At 43.9% G+C, this 21,733-nt stretch overlaps 1 protein-coding gene across 1 annotated transcript in view; it reads right to left on the minus strand.

The window, feature by feature from the left end:
• LOC141128479 (C4b-binding protein alpha chain-like) overlaps positions 1-21,733 on the minus strand; it is a 143,613-nt gene that overhangs the window by 81,503 nt on the left and 40,377 nt on the right. The window contains exons 3-4 of the mRNA XM_073615785.1: positions 20,950-21,141; positions 3,763-3,859 (exon numbers count right to left, since the gene is read on the minus strand). Of these exons, the coding sequence (XP_073471886.1) occupies positions 3,763-3,859; positions 20,950-21,141 (289 nt within the window). The remainder of the gene's footprint in view (positions 1-3,762; positions 3,860-20,949; positions 21,142-21,733) is intronic.

A 21,733-nucleotide genomic window follows, 5' to 3' on the forward strand; every position in this document is an offset into this window, starting at 1 on the left:
CGTGCGGAGGTCCGGAAATGGTTAATGCATTACCTGCATTAAGGTAAAAAAAAACCTTCCCGTCAGGGCTGAGCTCTCAGCAGCTCTCTTCTCTGTGGTCAGGCTGCTCAGCTGTCAGATAATTGTCAGCACTCATCGTTCCACAAAGGCTCACCTAGTGATCATTTCCTGCTCATCAGTCCCACCTACAGCCAGCCCTGTCTGGCTATTTAAACTGCCTTGTTCATTCCTTTCGTGCCTTTGCCTGATCAACATATCTGGATATTCTCTGCTGTGTTCCTGTGAAAGACTTTGCTCGGCTGACGTCCCTTCTGGTTCCTGATCCTGTGCTTCTGCCTCCGACTATGCTGATCTCTGGTTTCACCATTACTGGCTTGCCTAACTATCCGCTTTGGCTTCCGATCTCTGGCTTAGGTTTTGACTCACTACGTTTACTTATCTGTACCATTTTTACCATTACATTAACAGGTGTGATTTTTACTGCATTTTCTGTTTCAGTCTGATTCATGGTTCCTGATAGTAGACGAAGGCCATGAATTCAGAAGATGCAGGCAATCCACCTAGTGGTAATATTTTTTCCAGACTGAATGAGGACCACAGCATGGATCAGTTTGCCATAGCGTTACAGACACTCCTGATTCATACTGCTCACCTGGATCCTCCCACTGCGGCTATTCCGGTACAACCAGTGTTGCAGGCTGTCCCTGATGCTGTTCCAGTCTCTGTGCAGGTACTGCCTCGAATATTACCTCTGTAAGGGGTATGTCTGGTTCTGCCCTGCTTCCGCAGCATTTTGGGGGCAATCCAGTTCAAAGCAGTGTTTCTCAACCAGGTTGGGATACTTTGGAGATGCTGCCCCAGGTGTTCCCCCACAGGCAGAAGCAAAGTAGGCCTTGTTATTTCTTTGCTTTCTGATAGAGCCTTGGCCTGGGCAAACCCTCTATGGGAGATGCAAAAACCCATTGTCCTGAGTTACCCTAAGTTTGTGGCATCCATTAAAAGGATATTTGATGTTCCCGCTCACTCTACTTATGTTGTCAAGAGCCTCATGTCCATCAGAGTATGAGAACTGTTGCTGATTATGCCATTGAATTCCGTACTTTGGCAGCAGAGGTTGCTTGGAACAATGAGGCCCTCGTGGCTGCTTTTTTTAATGGTCTCTCAGATAACATTAAAGAGGAGATAGCTACAAGACATACCTACGAATCTGCAGAAGTTAATCAGGTGTGTCATTTTCATTGACTCCAGACTCAGAGAGACCTTCCTTTAAAGAGCGCTTGTGGAGGCCTCCTGTACATTTGGCTCTGAGCTTTGCAGTCCCACAATTGCCTCTCTCACCTCCTGGTACCGAGTCTGCCAGTGAAGTAGAACCCATGCAGTTGGGCTTCACACGTCTCTCTGCGGAGGAAAGGGCCTTTTAGGAGGAGGGAGAGATTGTGCATTTATTGTGGCCAGGCAGGGCACTTTTTGAAGTCTTGTCCTACCCGTCCGGGAAATGTCAGCACCTTAGGTCCTGTAGAGGACAGACCTTAGGTGGCGTGGTTACATCCCCAGTTATCCTAAAAGGATAAGCCTCTAGTTCCAGTTACCCTTTCTTGGTCTTAGTCGTCAATCAATACACAGGCTCTAAATTGACTCTGGGGCTGCAGGTCTGTTCATAGATAGTGCCTTTGTGTCTAAGCACTTGATTCCGCTGCAGCTTCATGCCACTCCACTTGCCATTGAGGCCATTGATGGGAGACCTTTACAGCCTTCCCATGTGACTCATGAGACTGCTCCATTGACCATGGCCGTAGGGGCTGTTCACCATAAAGAAAAAAAAAAAAAAACCTTGGTTAGAGAGGCACAGTCTCTTTTGAGTGGCATCCTGCTGGAGGTTCTTTCCTGGTCGCCACAATGCAGCAAAACATGTTTTCATAAAGTAGTCAAGGTCCTGTGCATGTCTTCACTCTCCTCTTTGCCAGAGGAGTACCGCAAATTTAGCGATGTCTTTGACAAAAGGTCAAGCTGGTATTTTGCCTCCACACCGGTCGAATGATTGCGCAATTGACCTTTAACCTAGTGCCATGCCTCCTCTTGGCCGGGTGGGTCAACCCTTTGTCAGTCCCAGAGGATAAAGCCATGGAGGACTCTATTGCCACTTCACTTTCTCGTGGGTTTATACGCAAATCCTCGTCTCCTGCTGGTGCTGGTTTCTTCTTTGTGAAAAAGAAGAGTAGTGAACTGAGACCTTGTATCGATTATAGGGGTCTCAATCGCATAATGATTAAGAATGCTTATCTGATTCCACTGATTACAGAATTTGATTTACGTTTTATCCAAGTTTCCTGATCTGTACCATTTTTACATTACATTAAAAGGTGTGATTTTTACTGCATTTTCTGTGAGTCTGATTCATGGTTCCTGATACCACCACCCCCAAATACTTAACAGAGTCCTCTCAATCCAGTGCTGTGCCTGTCTGCAGTAGCGCTGGTCTCTTCCTGCTCTCAGGACAGACAGAGCAGCAGGAGCCATTGGCTCCTACTGCTGTCAGTCAAATCGGGTGAGGAGGGGGCATGGCCAAGCCACAATGTGGGCATCTATGGACGCACACAGCCCGCCTCGGTAACGTGCCCATATGGGAGTCACCACACATAGCACACAGCTTGCTATGAGAGCACTCAGAAAAGAATTAGAGGTGCAGACAGTGCCAGCTGGAGGATGATTGCTATTTGACAGAGATAACTCTGACATCGCTGAATGTACTGTAACAATTGTTGCAAAAAAAAACAAAAAACAAACACACATGCATTATAGTTAATAGCAGCCTTTTTCAACCAGGATACCCAGGCACCCTGGGATGCCTTCACGTTTCTTCAGGGGTGCCTTGGCAAAATGCCTGAAATTGCCCAAAATCTGTATACAAGCCAGCAGGTGGATTAAGCCTGCCTTTTATTTACACAAAGCCACAGGTTTCATTGTGCACCATTGCGGAGTACGTTGAGCATGTGCACAGCATCCTTGTTTGCTCCTCTCCTGCCCATCTGTCAGCAATGGTGTCACATTCACAGAGTGAGGGAGAGAAACCGAGGGAGTAGAGAATCATTTGAATACTAGGCAGTACCAGTGTGCATAATTGTGTTTGCTTTGTAAGAATAATGCCCTTTACACACGATCGGACATTCCGACAACAAAATCCATGGATTTTTTCCGACGGATGTTAGCTCAAACTTGTCTTGCATACAAACGGTCGCACAAAGTTGTCGGAAAATCCGATCGTTTTGAACGCGGTGACTTAAAACACGTACGTCGGGATTATAAACATGACAGTAGCCAATAGCTTTCGTCTCTTAATTTATTCTGAGCATGCGTGGCACTTTGTGCGTGTCGGATTTGTGTACACACGATCGGAATTTGACCAATCGGATTTTGTTGTTGGAAAATTTTATAGCCTGCTCTCAAACTTTGTGTGTCGGAAATTCCGACGGAAAAAGTCCAATGGAGCCCACACACGATCTGAATTTCCGACAACACAATCCGATCGCACTTTTTCTGTCAGAAAATCCGACCGTGTGTACAGGGCATAAGTCACCTCTAATGTTGGGTGTCCTCCAAGTGTAGATGTTGCTGCGTTATGTAAAATTATTAGTTTAGCTTTTTACATTTTAGAATGGGGTGCCTCAACATTGTGCATAATTTTAAAGAGCGTCTTGACTGAAAAAAACAAACAAAAAAAAACCACTGGCTTAGTGAATCGAATACATTATAAAAAACACTCACCCAATACGACATGTATAATTTACTCTAGATCCAAAGAGTGTATTATCAATGTGTACATCTCCATTTTCTATATCTCCAGGGCCCCGACAATCTATCCCTGCATATGATATAAAAAAGGTAAACAAGGATATTAAATCTGTTAACAAGACAATCAATACATGTATGGAGAATGAGCCATATTAAAACGTATCAAAATTCTGTAACATAGGTTCAAAAAAAAACTAAACTTCAACATAAATATTTAACAAATGTTGCAAGGAGAAGAGCATTAGAAGCAGGTAAAAAGACATACGATTACATATTTGGTGGCTTTTAATACCTGCCAAAGAATTTATATTTTATCCATTAAGTCCAAAGATTTATACAAACTCTGCCACACAACACAACCCTGTTTGGCAGGGTAGTAGACTTGATTTTTCTCTACTGCAGTTGAGCAACACTCAGGGGGCTGGTCCCTCCTCAAACCTGTTACTCAACAGCAGTGGTCTCCAAAGTGTCCGGCCCGGGGCCAGAATTAGCCCTTTGCTTTCCTTTATCTGGCCCTTGGGGCACTATTCCACTAACTGACATCAATGATGGAGCACCATTCCCCCTTCTGACACCATCAATGGAGCACTATTCTATTAATATCAAGTTCAACAATGGGGCACTATTCCTTTAATCAAAACCAATCATGGGGCACTGAAATGCTGGGGCATTTCCTACTCCCACTGACCACAGCCCCCCTAAAGCCTCATATGGCAAATGTCAAAATTTGAATTTGCTTACTTTTTAGATAAAATAGGATTTTTTTTATAACAGCTTACCTGTAAAATCCTTTTCTTGGAGTACATCATGGGACACGGAGCCATAGTAGTTATTAGTTACTATGCGGGTTATAAGCCACCTTTAGGCAATGGACACTGGCACACCCAAGACAGGAAGTTCACTCCCTATATAACCCCTCCCACTACTGAGAGTACTTCAGTTTTTGTAGCAAAGAAATATACGTGTATTAAAAGAAGGGAGGGACCTCTGTGTCCCGTGATGTACTCCAAGAAAAGGATTTTACAGGTAAGCTGTTATAAAAAATCCTATTTTCTTTATCATACATCACGGGACACAGTAGTTACTATGTGGGATGTCCCAGAGCAATGCCAACTGAGGGGAGGGAGACAACAAAAGTAGGGCACCATGAGACCAGAGAACTTATATTGCTGCCTGCAGCACACTGCGCCCAATGGCAATATCTTCTGTCTTTTTACATCCACCTGATAGAATCTGGTAAATGTATGGAGTGAAGACCAAGTTGCGGCCTTGCAGGTTTGAGCCATGGAGGCTTGGTGATGCACTGCCCACGAAGCACTAACAGCCCTGGTGGAGTGCACTTTGATTTGAGAGGGTGGAATCTTCCTCTTCAAACCATAAGCTTGAACAATTACTTGCCGAATACATTTAGAAATAGTAGATTTTGATGCTGCCTGTCCTCTTTTAGGACCTTCAGGCAACACAAACAAAACATCCGTTTTTCGAATCTGAACAGTCTCCTTCAAGTAGTCTTTGACTGCTCTCACCACATTAAGAGAATGTAGTGACTTTTCTTCCGTAGAACTAGGTTCTGGAAAAAAAAGCAGAATATCCTGGTTTAGATGAAAACCTGACACTTCCTTCGGTAGAAAGTTAGGATGAGGATGCAATACTACCTTATCCTTGTGAATAATTAAATATGGTTCTTTACAAGAAAGAGCAGCCAACTCTGATACCCTTCTTGCAGAAGATATGGCTACCAGAAAAACTAGTTTCCTCGCCAAAAGGACCAAGGGAATATGTCATATCGGCTCAAAAGGCTGTTTCTGTAAACTAAATTCAAGTCCCAAGGTTTCAGGGGTGACCTAACCGGTGGATTAAGCCGCGTTACCCCCTGTATAAAGCTAAGGACCAAAGAATTCGAAGCAAGTGGTCATTGAAATAATACCAATAAGGCCGAGACCTGGCCTATGATAGTACTCAAGGCCAGCTTCACCTCTAACCCCATTTGCAGACAGTCAAGGATTCTACCTATGACATACTTCCTGGGGTGCCAACCCCTGGATTCACAACAGGAAACATATGCCTTCCAGACTCTATAATAAAATGATTCTAGAGGCCGGCTTCCTTGCATTAATCAAGGTAGATACCACTGAACCTGACAGCCCATGCTTCTTCAGAATGTGGGTCTCAATAGCCTACCACCATCCTTATGATCTCTGCATACCAAGATCTTCTGGGCCATAAGAATCACTGACTTCCCTTCCTGTTTGAACCTGCGAAGAAGTCGTGGAAGCAGCAGAATAGGAGGGAATGCATAAATCAGTGAGAACAGATTCCACGGGACCACCAAGGCATCTGTTTCGCATGCTAGCGGATCCCTTGTTCTTGACACAAAGTTGTCGATCTTCGTGTTGAACCAGGATGCAAACAGATCTGCGTCCAGGATCCCCCATCTTCAGTATACTGCCAGGAAGATCTCAGGGTGAAGGGACCATTCTCCCGTGAACAACTGCTGGCAACTCAAATAGTCCGCCTGCCAATTTTCTATTCCTGGAATGAAGACTGCTGATAGGCAAGGTACATTGTTTTCTGCCCAAGTTAAGATATTATTCACCTCTCTCTGGGCCGCACAACTTTTTGTGCCCCCTTGGTGATTGATATAAGCCATGGCTGTGGCATTGTCAGATTGGATCCTGACAGGACAATTCCATAACCTGAACGTCCAGGCCCTCAGGGCCAAGCGCGCTTCCCGAATCTCTAGAATGTTGAAGGGCAAGGCCATTTCTGATATGGACCATTTCCCTTGGGCAGTCACCACTTCCGGGACTGCTCCCCAACACGAAAGGCTGACATCTGTTACCACCTTCCAGGTAACTGGTAGGATGGATTTTCCCTTTTGCAGATTCTTGGTTATCAACCACCAATTGAGGCTCCAGCACACCTTCAGAGACAGACACATTGAGAAATCTAGAGCTTGGACCTTCTTGTTCCAAGCTAATAGGATACTGTTTTGCAGCAGCCTCGAATTAAACTGAGCATAAGGAACGGCCTCGAATGAAGTCACCATCTTTCCCAACAACCTCATGCAAAGCCGAATAGAAGGATTCTTTTTTGCCTTGACCACCTGAATCAGTTCCTTTATGGCGCTGATCTTTGCCTGGGGCAAGAATACCCTTTTCTGGGCTGTATCTATGATCAGACCCAAGTATTCTAATCTCCTTGATGGTTTTAAGGAAGATTTCTTTAGACTGAGAATCCAACCTAAGTATTCCAGGTAGTGGACTGTGGTGACCATACTTTGGTTTAAGCGGGCTACCGACTGGTTTATCAAGAGCAGATCGTCTAGGTAAGCTATAAGCGTTATACCTTGGGCCCTTAATCTGGCTAGAGGAGGGGCCAAGACCTTTGTAAACACTCGAGGTGCAGTAGCTGGACCGAAAGGCAGAGCTACAAACTGAAAATGAAGAATCTCTACCTCAAAATGTAGACATCGGATTTCATTACGCACAAGTCACTCAAAGATCCCTACCTTCTATAGTCTTCCCAAGGACCTCAAAAATCCACCAGGGAGACCAATCGTCTCTGGGAGGGGGAGCATTGCTGAACATTTCAGTAAATACAGATGAACAATTGCGTCCGTTACTAACCTTAGCTCATACACCCAATCTTGGTCACTGTGGACGTTGAGGCCTTATACAGCTCGATTCCACAAACCAAGGAGATTGAGGCAATAAAACACTTTATCTCCCAATCACACAGAGATGACAAGCCATTACACCAGTTTATCTTGTCAGCTTTGGATTTTATTTTGCTACACAATGCATTTTCTTTTGACGGCTCCCACTTCCTCCAGATACAGGGGGTAGCGATGGGGACATGCTGTGCCCCATCATAAGCTAATCTGTATCTGGGGGTGTGGGAGAACTCCTTGTCTGATGAGAGGTTCAGTGCATTTACTGAGAAGATATCTGGTATAGATATAAAAAAAAAAAAAAAACCCAGATTGCACCTTTCAAGTGTGTTGCTCCGCAAGGAGATGGCGGGCAATACAATCTTACATGCCACTAGTTTTCATAGCTTTCATCCTGCATCACTTATCAAGTCTATTCCCTGTACACAATACACAATACTTGGGGATTTGCCGGAATTGCTCTGAAGAGAGCACTTTCCAAATAGAAGCAAATAAATTACAAATCAAACTCTTACAACTGGGATATTCCCCCACAGGCCTGAAAAAGGCCTATAAAAGAGCCAAAGAAAAAAAACTCGACATGACTTGCTATTTGACACCTCTAAAAGGGGGCGTAATCCAATAATTCTCAAATAAGAGTTATTACTACATTTAATAAACAACATAAATGTTTTAAAAGAATCTTAGAAAGACATTGGCATATTCTCCGTATTGACCCTATGCTGAAACAATTTATACCCCCTCCCAACCCCCTCATCACGTACAAACGTACACGATCACTGAACGACAGATTAGTTGCCAGTGAGTACACTGGGGAATTCAGGAGTGACCCCTGTAAGAGGCGGGCACATTTAGATGTGGGGGATGCTCTTACTGCCAATTCATTAACATCGAGACTGACTACCTACTAACGGCCTCAAGTATAAACCTTCCCATTATGCCAACTGTTGCACACCTGGGGTAGTTTATCTTCTAACTTGCCCCTGTGGGTGCTTTTACGTTGGGAAAACCAAGCTAGAGTTACACAAAAGAATGTACAGACATATACATAGTATGCGTACATGCAACCCAGATCTCCCACTGGGCAGACACACCCGGGATGTGCATCAGGGGCATCTTCCCAATATAACATTTTTAATATTGGACCGTGTTAATCCCAACAATAGAGGTGGTGACTGGGATAAAACCCTTTTACAGAGAGAAAGAAGCGGCCTTACGAGCCACCTTACCACCAGGTCTCAATGACTGCATCAGTTATCGCCCCTTCCTGGAAGAATTCTCATCTGGTGTTTGGGACGGAATGGGATAGATATTATAAGACCATGTTTTTTGGCTAGTATTGCAACACTGGTTTGGTAGTATTATAGGATCTATCTTGTTTATTTGTAGTCTGTTTTGTTTACTCTACATACCATCATGTATAATTCCCCCTGTATGTCTCACCAATAAAGGTGTTACACACAATCAGCAACTAGGCTGTATACATGCCTTTTTTTGTTAAGGATTTCATATTTGATATGTTTTTTACATTTATATACATTTTCCTCTAGGTGGCACTGTGACTATGGGGACATACCTGTGCGCCTTACTAGCAAATTTTTTTTACCTCTAGGGATTCTATAATAATTTTCTGTGCCAGCGACTTATCATAGTATAGAAATTTGCGCAATCCTTCCTCCCTCCTAAATATTTTTCTAGCTTGGTGGCTGTTTTTTTTTTTTTACTTGCTTGCGGCTTGTGCATTTCAGATCTAGAATGGGTCTGACATCTCCATATGGTTTTGGAACCGTGAAAAGGTTTGAATAAAACCCCCAATCCCTGCTCTTCCATGGGGACCACAGAGATCACTTTTTGAGACAAAAGACGATCCAATGCTTGAAAAAGACTTTTTTCTCTGGATCCTTGGGAACATTTGATCTGAGAAAACGAAGAAACGGGGACTCTCGAAACTCTAGTTTGTACCCTAGAGCTATTGAGGAAGTCAACCATCTGTCTCGACACTCTTCCTGCCAGACTCCTTCCCCCCACTCAAGCGAGCAGGGGCGCCCCTTCATAAGGAGCTTTAGTATTTTGTTTTGTTTTGTAGGTTTCCTCCCCCAGGACTTTTTTCCCTGGGGTTGACCTTGAGGTTTACCTCTTGAACTTGATGGCAGAGGCCGTCGTGACTGCCTGGAGGCTGATGCCACTGGAACTGGAGAAGGAGCTTGTTTAAATGCAATATGTTTACTCTTTTTCCAAACTGGCAAAAGGGTACTTTCTTTATCATACATCATGGGACACAGAGCCTTAAGTAATTACTTAATGGGTTATGGGCCACCTTCAGGTGTTGACACTGGTATACCCAATACAGGAAGTTGACTCCCCCTATATAACCTCTCCTCCTTCCAGGAGTACCTCCGTTTTTTCGCCAGTGTCTAAGGTGTTGGTCACGAGTGAAGATGTGGTCTGAGGAGCTCCTGGAGGGATTTAAAAAGCCTCCACAACAGGTTCCATTCACGCCACTGCGGCCACAGAATGGTACCCGGGCCTCACATAAAAGAACGAGGTTTTGCCTGTAACGCTTCTCTTTGAGAGCTGGACCCTAAGAACCAGGACCCTTTTTGGTCTTGCTACATTACTTAAAGTTGTCCTGAGGGGTGCTATACAGGTCCAAAGTAGTGGAACCCCTATTAAAAGGGACCCGGTCTTTGAAGGTTAAACTACGCTGCCCGTCGTGATGGGTGAAATTTGGATCTGTCTGTTTACAGCAGTATCCTGCAGCGAGGAAAAGGTAGGAGAAGAGCTTAGGAACTGCAAAGTCCACCTATGACTTTTCTTTTTAACATATATGTTGTAATGTCTTAATACTCCTCTAGAGGGAGTAAGAATTTGTGTACCCTGTTGAATCTGTGCTACAGACAAGCATTTGTCCTTGCAGCTGGAGGGGGGTTCTCTTCTCCCCCCAATTGGGGAAACAGAGTGCCAGGGGGTACAGGTACTAGATACAGTACATTTTGTAAAACAGTGCGTTATATACTAAAAATTAAACTACTCAGTACCTCCTCCCCCCATCCGCACCCGCACAACCCCCCCCCCCCTTGTGGGGTGTAGGGCATTTTTTTAAAAAGGAAAGATTTACTTGCCACGTAAAGCGCTTCCTTAGAGGGAAGACACGCCGCATGGCGGCTGCAGCTTCCCCTCCACCTTCCAGCTGTGTCCAAAGCCGTTCGCGCGCACAAGGCTAACAAGTTTCATGGAGAAAGGAGGAGGGAGGTCGGGGAAGGGGCGTAGCCTAAACGATGGCGCCGTGTGTGGACTCTGTGTCCTTAGAAAGCACACAGCACACTATCAGGTTCTCACCAATGCTCTGAGACACAAAGCTGTCTACCAGAGCAGCTGAAGCAAGGCTGCTAAAGGACACAGGAACGCTGGAGCACGTGAGGGGGTTTACACAGGCATTTTCAGTACAGGAGAAGGCATCATTGTTTAGCTTTAGTTTAATCTATGCTGTTAATGTTTTTCCTGCTATTGTTCAGCAAGTAAGAACAGTTTAGAGTACCTCTGCTTTGTGCTTCACACTATGGCTTCTAAGGCTACTACTAAGACACCCAAGGTTCCACCCCCAGGCGCTGGGTACTCCAGCCATGCCTCCACACTGTCATCCTCTCCGGAGATACCAGATATGGCAATCCAGGGTAAGTCTTTGGAACCAATTGGTGGCAACTGTTTCTCACACTTTAGCCCCTGTATACGTGACTGAAGATGCATTTTCCTCTGCCCTACAGGGCTTAGAAGGAAGATTAGCGGCTTTAACCGCATCCTCCATCCAAGGTGATAGGAAGCGTGCTAGATCCCTCTCTCCCACTCCAAACCCTTTATTAAGGGAACAATGGGGACAAGATGAGGAGTTACCCTCATGATCTAGAGGAAAAGCAAGCCGATTATTCCTCTGCTGAGGAAACAGCTAATGAATCAGCTTCTCAATCTGAGGTACAAACCCTTACAGAAATGGTTTGTTCCACCTTCATGCTACCCCTAACAGAGTGTGCTGAAGGTCCGGTTTCCTTTTTGGGTTCTTTGAAACCTTTACAACCTTTGCATGCGTTTCCAGTCCATGCATTACTAGAAAAGCTCATGCTGAATGGGATCATCCGGATAAGCATTTTCTCCCTCCAAAAGAGATTCTCAGTTCTCCATCCCATGGAGGAAAAATTCACAAAAAGGTGGAAAGTTCAAGCAGTTGATGCTGCGATTTCCAGCATGAATAAAAGTCTAACTTGTCCAGTAGACAATGCACAAATGCTTAAGGATCCAAAAGATAAAAAGTGTTGGAATTCCTCTTAAAATCCTCTTTCTTTAGCAGGGACCATTAATCAGCCTGCAGTTACAGCAATTGGTATCTGTCAGTCCTTAAAAGGACCAATTCACAGAAGCTCTTAAAGAGCTCCCTGCACAACAGGCCCGTCAATTGGCCGAGTTACCAAAAGCATTAGGTTTTGCCATGGATGCTATGAAAGAAAGATTCTATTCACCAGGCATCCCGCCTTGCGCTTGTACTAGTACACATGCGTAGGACCCTTTGGTTAAAGGAAAGGTCTGCCGAAGCACCATGTAAAAAGCTTCTGACTAGTTTCCCTTTTCATGGGGAGCGACTATTTGGCGATGATTTGGATAAATACATCCAGACGATTTCTAGTGGAAAGAGTACTCTTTTGCCAGTCAAAAGAAAGTATAAACGTCTCATTTAAACAGACTTTTTCTCCTGCACCAGGGGCATCCGCCTCTAGGCAGTGGCGACGGCCTCTGCCGTCACTCTAGAGAAAAACCTCAGGGTCAGACCCAGGCACAAAAGAAGACCTGGGGCCTCAAATCTGCAAAGCAGAATACTAAAGCCTCATCATGAAGAGGCGTCCCCCCTCACCAGAGTGGGGGGAAGACTTCTGAAATACTCAGAAGTCTGGCAAAGGGAAATTCAGGACAGATGGGTAATCTCCACAGTATCTCTTAGATACAAACTAGAATTTTGGGAGTTCCCACCGCCTCGTTTCCTGAGATCAAACGTTCCCAAGGATCCAGGGAAAAAGCAATCCCCGTTTCAAGCATTAGACCGATTATTGGCTCAGGGGGCAATCATACAGATGCCCACAGAAGAGCAAGGTTTGGGGTTCTATTCAAACCTGTTTACGGAACCAAAACCAAATGGGGACGTCAGACCCATTCTAGATATAAGGAATCTAAATCAGTACCTGAAGATCCGCTCCTTTCGCATGGAGTCATTCAAGTCAGCAGTTTCCATCCTACAAGGAAAAGAACTTATGGCATCCATCGACATCAGAAATGCATATCTGCATGTCCCTATATTTCCTGCTCACCAGAAATTTCTGCGATTCGGAGTAGAACAAAAACACTCTCAGTTTGTAGCCTTGCCCTTCGGGCTAGCCACAGCACCACGGGTGTTCACAAAAGTATTGGCCCAAACTCTAGCCAGGCTGAGGGCACAGGGCATAACAGTCTTGGCGTACCTAGACAATCTTTTGTTAATAGACCTGTCAGTGGCTCGCTTGGAGCAGAGTACGCATTACAACCAGTTACCTGGAAAGTCTGGGTTGCATTCTCAACCTAGAGAAATCTACCTTAAAAATGGCTAAGAAAGCAGGAGTATTTGGGCCCAATCATAGACACAGCCCAGAAAAGGGTGTTTTTGCCTCTGACAAAGATCAGCTCCATACAAGAGCTGGTACGGATGGTCAGGTAAAAAAGAAGTTGTTATGAACCTACCATCTTTCCTTCGAAGCAGTTCCCTATGCACAGTTCCATTTGAGACTATTGCAAAACAGTATCCTGTCTGCTTGGAACCAAACGACGCAAGCTTTGGACTTGCCAATGCGACTATCCCCAAGTGTGTCCCAAAGCCTCAGCCTCAACCATTATTCTAACTTGGGCAGAAAAGAATGTCCCATGCCTATCGGCAGTTTCCGTCCCGGGAGTAGAGAATTGGCAGGCGGACTACTTAAGTCACCAGCAGTTATTCCCAGGGGAATGGTCTCTTCACCCCAACGTCTTTTGGGCCGTTTGCCAAAGATGGAGGACTCTGGACATAGATCTTCTAGCATCCAGATTCAACGTGAAGTTAGTCAACTTTGTGTCCAGGACAAGGGATCCATTTGCATGCAGAACAGATGCGTTGGTGACCCCATGGGATCAATTCTCACTGATCTATGCATTCCCACCTATTCAGTTGCTACCACGACTTATTTGCAGGATTATTTGCAGGATCAAGCTGGAAACAAAGCCGGTAATTCTGGTAGCACCAGCATGGCCCACAAGGTCATGGTACGCAGAGATCGTAAAGATGGCAGTGGAGGGCCCATGGCCCCTCCCACTAAGGCAAGACCTGCTTTCACAGGGGCCGATATTCCATCCTACTTTACGAACACTACATTTAACGGCCTGGCTATTGAAACCCACATTCTGAAGAAACGTGGGCTTTCCGGGTCAGTTATTTCAACTTTGATTAATGCAAGAAAACCAGCTTCCAAAACTATATATTATAGAGTTTGGAAGACTTCTGTTTCCTGGTGTGAATCCAAGGATTGGCACCCTCGGAGATATATCATAGGCAGAATTCTTGCCTTTCTACAATTAGGCGTAGAGATGAAGTTGGCCCTGAGTACTATTAAGGGCCAAGTCTCAGCCTTACCAATTTTATTTCAAAGACTGCTTGCTATGCATTCTTTAGTCCGGGGGTTTTATGCATGGGGTGATGCGGATTAATCCGGCAGTTAGATCACCCTTGAGCCCTTGGGACTTAAATTTAGTTTTGTCTGTTACAAAAACAGCCATTTGAACCGATACAGCATATTCCCTTAGTCCTTCTGACAAGGAAGCTGGTATTTTTGGTTGCTATATCCTCAGCAAGGAGGGTTTCGGAATTGGCTGCTCTTTCTTGTAAAGAGCCGTATTTGATTTTTCATGAGGACAGAGTGGTGTTACGCCCTCGTCCAGGCTTTTTGCCAAAAGTAGTTTCAGGTTTTCACCTGAACCAAGATATTGTCCTGCCATCGTTTTTTCCAAAACCATGTTCCAGGGAAGAAAGGTCACTACATTCTCTTGATGTGGTGAGAGCAGTGAAAATCTATTTAAAGGCAACTGCTCAGGTTCGTAAGACTGAGGTCTTATAGGACAGGCAGCGTCGAAATCCACTGTCACTAAATGGATTTGGCAGGTTATTATTCAAACTTATGTAGTAACTCAAGTAGCATTGCTATGGCATTGCTATGGGACTTCCCATTGAGTAAATTACTTAAGGCTCTGTGTCCCATGATGTATGATAAAGAATATAGGATTTTTATAACGGCTTACCTGTAAAATCCTTTTCTTGGACTACATCATGGGACACAGAGGTCCCTCCCCTCTTTTTATGGGGTTTAAGTATATTGCTTGGCTACAAAAACAGGTACTCCTGGAAGGAGGAGGGGTTATATAGGGGAGTCAACTTCCTCTATTGGGTATACCAGTGTCAACACCTGAAGGTGGCCCATAACCCATTAAGTAATTACTTAAGGCTCTGTGTCCCATGATGTACTCCAAGAAAAGGATTTTACAGGTAAGCCGTTATAAAAATCCTATTTTTTCCACTAGAAATTTTTGGGATGTATTTATCCGAATCATCCCCCAACAGCCGTTCACCGCGAAAAGGAAAACTAGCCAGGATCTTTTTGCATGGCCCTTCGGCTGACCAATTTTTCAACCATAGTATTCTACGCTTATGCACCAGCCCAAGCGTAAGACGCGAGGCCTTAAGAATAGAATCTCTCATAGCGTCTATTGCAAAACATAAAGCCCCTGGTAGCTCAGCTAAATCCTGGGCCTGCTGATCAGGGATAACCTTAAGCACTTGTTTAAACTGGTCTTTCAAGGATTGACATACACCAATTGTTGCCACTGCAGGTTGAGTCACTGAACCTGCCAGAGAAAATGTGTTTAGCATTTGTCTACCGGACAAGTCAAACTTTTATTCACAGAGGATATAGCAGCGTCAATTGCTGGTATCTCCCACCTTTTAGTGAATTTTTCCACCATAGGATAAAGTGTTCAAAACCTTTTAGGAGGGAAAAAAATGCTTACTTGGGTGATCCCACTCAGAATACATAAGCTGTTCCAGCAATAAATAGTCAGGAAAAGCACGCACAGCTTGAGGAGGCTTTAGTGAACCCAAACAAGAAGTGGGCTTATCAACCGACAAAGTTAAGCGTAGCATAAAAGTGGAGCCGACCAACTCAGTAAGAGATTGCTACAATCTTTCAGATTGTGAAGCTGAAGGAGATCCTTCCGCATTTGACCCCAAAGAAGAGGAGTCATCAGCCTCTTCACAGTTCCCTGAGGGAAATTCATCTTCTCTCACCCCCAGTTCCTGTTTGAGGGTCCCAGGTAGTGGAAGGGGACCTGTCGCGTTTTGTCCCAAATAATTAAAGCCGCTAACCTTTCTTCCAATCCTATCATAGCTGAGGAAAAAACCTCAGTAATATAGACAGGGGCTGCAGTTTTGGAAACAGTTGCAACATTTGACAGCCCCGATGGCCCACTCTGACCAGCCACCCCAGATCTCTCAGGGGAGGATGCCATTATAGAGAGGAGACTAAGCTTCTTAGAGCTTGAGGGAGACTCTTTTGAGCCCTTTTTTGGGGTGTTTCTACCTCCCCTTCTGACCATAGCCCGATGCACAAATGCAGAGGTACTACCAGAAGAAATTGCACTTACTGCTTGAGTCCAGCAACTGCCGCTGCTATTAATGCTCAGCCTGATGCTCAGTAAATGTGCCAAGGGAATGCCTGTGTCACCACTTACATGCCCCCTTCTGCTCGTGTCCCTTTTTATAATGCACTCCTGCGCTGGACGTTGATGCACGCTAATGCTGCGCCAAGCCAAACCCCCTCCGTCTTCTTCCCACCGTGCCCCCCCCCCCCTACACTTTTCAAAAGAATGTTTTCCCGCACGGGCCTCCGATCGGATGGGATCGGTGTGTGGGGGGTGGGTGGGGTGGTGGTGGCGAGGAGGAGGGGGGGGGTGGCCGCGAGGAGGAGGGAGAGCAGACAAACCGCCGTACAGAGGTGGAAGAACGGAGCGCCATGTTCTGTGCTTCCCCCTACCTATCCAAGAGAGGGGAAGAGCTTCTGTCCAGGTGGGGGGGTGTTTTTGGACAAAAATCCCCCCTTCCCCAACATCTTACCGGAGGCCTGTGACTGCTTAGCTGGAGGAAGCCTGCAGCATCTGCTGACACAGAGCAATCTATGGAAAGCATGAACAAGGTACGTGCTCTATACAGCCCCCAGTGGTGACTTTAGGCATGACAACATTTACTTTTAAAGGAGACAATCCATAAGAAAATGTAAAATTCTTTAGGAATCTCCATTTACCTTATCCCGCCGCAGGGATTCTGTGCTAAAACCAACAGACCCAATCTTCACCCCTCGCGGTGGGCTCCGTTAAAAAACCTTTAGGGACTGGGGCCCCTTTTTAATCGGGGGTTCCACTCCCCTGGACCCGTAAAGCAACCCTAGCCAACACCTAAGACCCTGGCGAAAAAAACTGAGGTACTCCCAGTAGTGGGAGGGGTTATATAGGGAGTGAACTTCCTGTCTTAGAGTGTGCCAGTGTCCATCACCTAAAAGGTGGCCTATAACCCACATAGTAACTACTATGGCTCTGTGTCCTGTGATGTATGCTAAATAAACAAATATTAGATGTAAACAAATTTGCCATATATCGGCATGCTTTTCCTCAGGAGCCGTCACTGTGTGAGGAAAGGAGAGCCGATTAGCGGCAAGGCTGACAGGGCACATTTGCCCTGATTATCAGTGCTGTCTATCAGTACCCACCAGTGCAACCTCAGCAGTGCCTCCTCATCAGTACAGCCTCACTAATGTCCATCAGTGAAAAAAAATTACTTGTTTGCAAAATTCTATAACAGAAAACTACGGAAAAACTTTTTTTTTTTTTTTTTTTTTTTTTAAGTTGGTCTTTATTCATTTGTTTAGCAAAAAATAAAACCCCCAGTGGTGATTAAATACCATCAAAAGAAAACTCCATCTGTCTCAAAAAATTAGGTCTTTATGGACCTCGTTTGTGCACTGGCATGCAGTCACGTTGGAACAGAAAGGGTTCATCTCCAAACTATTCACACAAAGTTGGGAGCATGAAATTATTCAAAATGCCTTGGTATGCTGAAGCCTTAAGAGTTCCCTTCACTGGAACTAAGGGGACAAGCGCAACCCCTGAAAAAGCACCACACACCATAATCCCCCCTTCAAATGCACAAAGCAAGGTCCATAAAGACATGGATGAGTGAGTCTGGGGTGTAGGAACTTGACTGGCCTGCAGAGAGTCCTGACTTCAACCCAATAGAACACCTTTGGGATGAATTAGAGCAGAGACTGCGAGCCAGGCCTTCTTGTCCACATCAGTGCCTAACCTCACAAATGCGCTTCTGGAAAAATGATCAAACATTTTCATAGACACACTCCTAAACCTTGTGGACAGCCTTCCCAGAAGAATTGAAGCTATAAAGGGTGGGACAACTCAACATTAAACTTTTGGACTAAGACGCATGTAAAGTTCATGTGCGTGTAAGGGCAGGTGTCCCAATACATTTGGTAATATAGTGTGTGTGTGTATATATACACAGTATCTCACAAAAGTGATTACACCCCTCACATGTTTGTAAATATTTTATTATCTCATTTCATGTGACAACACTGAAGAAATTACATGTTGCTACAATGTAAATTTGCTATCCCCTCAAATTAACTCTGCACGCAGCCATGTCTAAACCGCTGGCAACAAAAGTGAGTAAACCCTAAGTGAAAATGTCCTAATTGGGACCAAAGTGTCAATATTGTGTGGCCACCATTATTTTCCAGCACTGCCTTAACCCTCTTGGGCATGGAGTTCACCAGAGCTTCACAGGTGGCTACTGGACTCCTCTTCCACTCCTGCCCCAGATGCTCAATAGGATTTAGGTCTGGAGACATGCTTGGCCAGTCCATTACCTTTAACCTCAGCTTCTTTAGCAAGGCAGTAGTCATCTTGAGGTGTGTTTGGGGTCGTTACCTCTGGATAGGACACTGAGCATGTGCACGCAACTTCTTTGGTCAACCATGGCGAGGCCGATTCTGAGTGGAACCTGTCCTGTTAAACTGCTGTAGGGTCTAGGCAATCTTCTTTTAGCATAGGCCATCTTTATGTAGAGCAACAATTATTTTTTTCATATCCTCAGAGAGTTCTTTGCCATGAGGTGATGATCATTTGAACTTCTAGTGACCGGTATGAGAGAGTGAGAGCGATAACACCAAATTTAAACACACCTGCTCCCCATTCACACCTGAGACCTTGTAACACTAACAAGTCACATGACACTGGGGAGGGAAAATGGCTAATTGGGCCCAATTTGGACTTTTTCACTTAGGGGTGTACTCACTTTTGTTGCCAGCGGTTTATACATTAACCACTTGCTTACTGGGCACTTAAACCCTCCCCTCCCGCCCAGACCAAATTTTAGCTTTTAGCACTGTCACTCTTTGAACGACGACAATTACGTGGTCATACAACACTGTATCCAAATTGAATTTTTAATCTTTTTTTCCCCAAAAATAGAGCTTTCTTTTTGTAGGTATTTGATCACCTCTGGGTTTGTTATGCTTTGTTAAAAAAAATTGAAAAAGACCAAAATTAAAAACAAAAAAAAAAAAAACGGTTTTACATTTTGTTATTAACTTTTGCAAACTGTAGCAAAGTAGGTCTGTGATGTAGCCATCATTCAGCTATAGCGTGGATCTGAAGGGGTTTAATGGCTGTGTGTTGAGTTATATTGAGGGGACAGGAAATTTACACTGTTATACAAACTGTACATTGTAACATTTCTTCAGTGTTCTCACATGAAAAGATATAATAAAATATTTACAAAAAAAAGAGAGGAGAGAGGAGAAATACAAAAAAATAGCTGGAGTAAGCTAAAGTTTTATGATCTGATGAGACTAAAATTAAGGCCTTGAGCATCATACTAAATATCATGTTTGGTGTAAGCTGAACGCTGCACCTCATCGTAAATGTACCATCAACATGGCAGCGGGATTGTTTCTTCAGCAGGATAGAGGGAGAGAAGAAATTAAAGAAAATCTAATGCAGGCAGCAAAAAAACTCGAACCCTGGGAGAAGAATGGTTTTCTAGTAACATAATAACCCCAAGCCAGAACTATACAAATATTCCTTTGAAATAATAATGTTCATGAATGGCTGTTACAGTTCAGATTTCATCCCTATAGAGATTTTGTAGCTGAACTTGTAAAGACTGTTCACTCACCCACCTCATGCAATGTCACAGAGCTTGAAGAGTTTTGCAATGAAGAACAGAGAAATATGGCAGTGTTCAGATGTGCAAAGTTGATAAAAACCTTTCCCAACTCAAGGCTGTAGACTACATCTGCTAAACACTGACTTGTTAGGTGAAATATAATAAAGTATTGGGTTATTTATTTTAATTAAAAGTTTTTACTGAATCCAGCAGCATAGCCATACAGTACCGTAGCAACATCTGCAATTAACATTCCTGGTCGCCCCAGTCCCACGAACTGACCAAACATATGCATAATACAAATTTGAGATCAGCAATAAGCAAATGTACAGTATGTCAATATGAATTGAATCTGGGGTATGAAGATCAAGATCACAAGACATCACAGACATAAAACAAGGATAAACTCCTATACGGACATGAAAAAGGACACAATTTTTTATTTTTTAAATAAATGCAAGCATAGGAAGCCAACTACTACAACCACAGGAAGAAAGCTTCCAATAGCAAAATGGAGGAGCAAAAAAAAAAAAAAAAAATCCATTGTTATGCAATGAAAAAAAAAAAAAAAATCTTAAAAAAAGGGGATATATAGAGTGAGTATGTATGTATGTATGTATGTAAAAAAAAAAAAAAAAAAAAAAAAAAAAAAACCACACATATACACACACATACACACTCATATGTTTGGTGTTTTCTGACACAATGCGGTCAAGAGTAAGGCTGGGTTCACACCTATGTGAATTGTATGCGGCTTACACCGCATTCAATTCGCATGTCATTTTAAAATGCATTCATTTGATGAGGCTGGTTCACATCTCTGCGTTGCATTCGCATGCGCATTGCCCAAAAAAAGTGTGCATTTTCTGGGCACTGCGGTGCGAATTGCAAGCACATTATCTTCTATGGGAACGCATCTGATTCACAGATGCGTTCCGTTGTGAACATGCATTCTCTCCCTCTCCTCACTACACCTCTCCCCTCTCCCTGCTCAGCTGATCTGCAGCTACAATGGAGAGAAACTGCTGAACAGTTGTTTTTTCTCTTCGCAGAGAAAACAGAGCAAGAATTCACACCGCACATGTGTGAACCCAGCCTCAAACTACTATCAGACAGAGAGAAATAAAAAGAAAGAAAAGAAATAAAAAACAGTACTTACGCTGGCAGAATGTTTCAGGAGTTGACCATGTTGAGGTACTCAAGCAGTATATAACATTTTTGCTTTCAGGAATACGGATGTATCCAGCTATGCAGGTATAAGTTACATTAGCACCAACAGGAAAATTGTCTTGGCCAATAAACTGATCTCCCACGATGGCAAAGTCCAACCTCAAAGGCGCTCCACAGTTCCCTATAGAAAACACCACAAGATTGAATTACCAAACAAAATTACCAGTTCCTATAAAATATAATTACATTGGGGTTGATTTACTAAAATTGGGGAATGAAAAATCTGGTGCAGCTGTGCACAGCAACCAATCAGTTCCTAGCTTCAGCTGATTCAATTAAGCTTTCACAAAAAAAAAAAAAAAAACACACCTGGAAGGGGATTAGTTTCTGTGCACAGCTGCACCAGATTTTGCACTTTCCAGTTTTAGTAAATCAATCCCATAATCTCAAGGAGTAACCACATTCTTGCAGTGACAAAATACACTCAGAATGTGTACTTTAAAATGATATCCAATAGGAGTTCATAGGGCAGAGCATAACATATTACTGCACTACTATAAAAATATATGCAAACAATCTTTTCTTTGTTACAAATATAACACTGTGCTCCAGACACAGTTGCAATCAACACCCATAAAATGTATCACAAACTCTTCCTTCAAGCCATGTGTATAAAGAAAGTTTAAAGTTTTAAAACATTCACTGCTGCTACCTTATAAAAATGTGAATACTCTACACCAGTTTCTCAACCTTTTACGGTGAAGTACAACCCC

This window comes from Aquarana catesbeiana, linkage group LG02, assembly GCF_042186555.1.
Source record: "Aquarana catesbeiana isolate 2022-GZ linkage group LG02, ASM4218655v1, whole genome shotgun sequence".
NCBI lineage: Eukaryota > Metazoa > Chordata > Amphibia > Anura > Ranidae > Aquarana > Aquarana catesbeiana.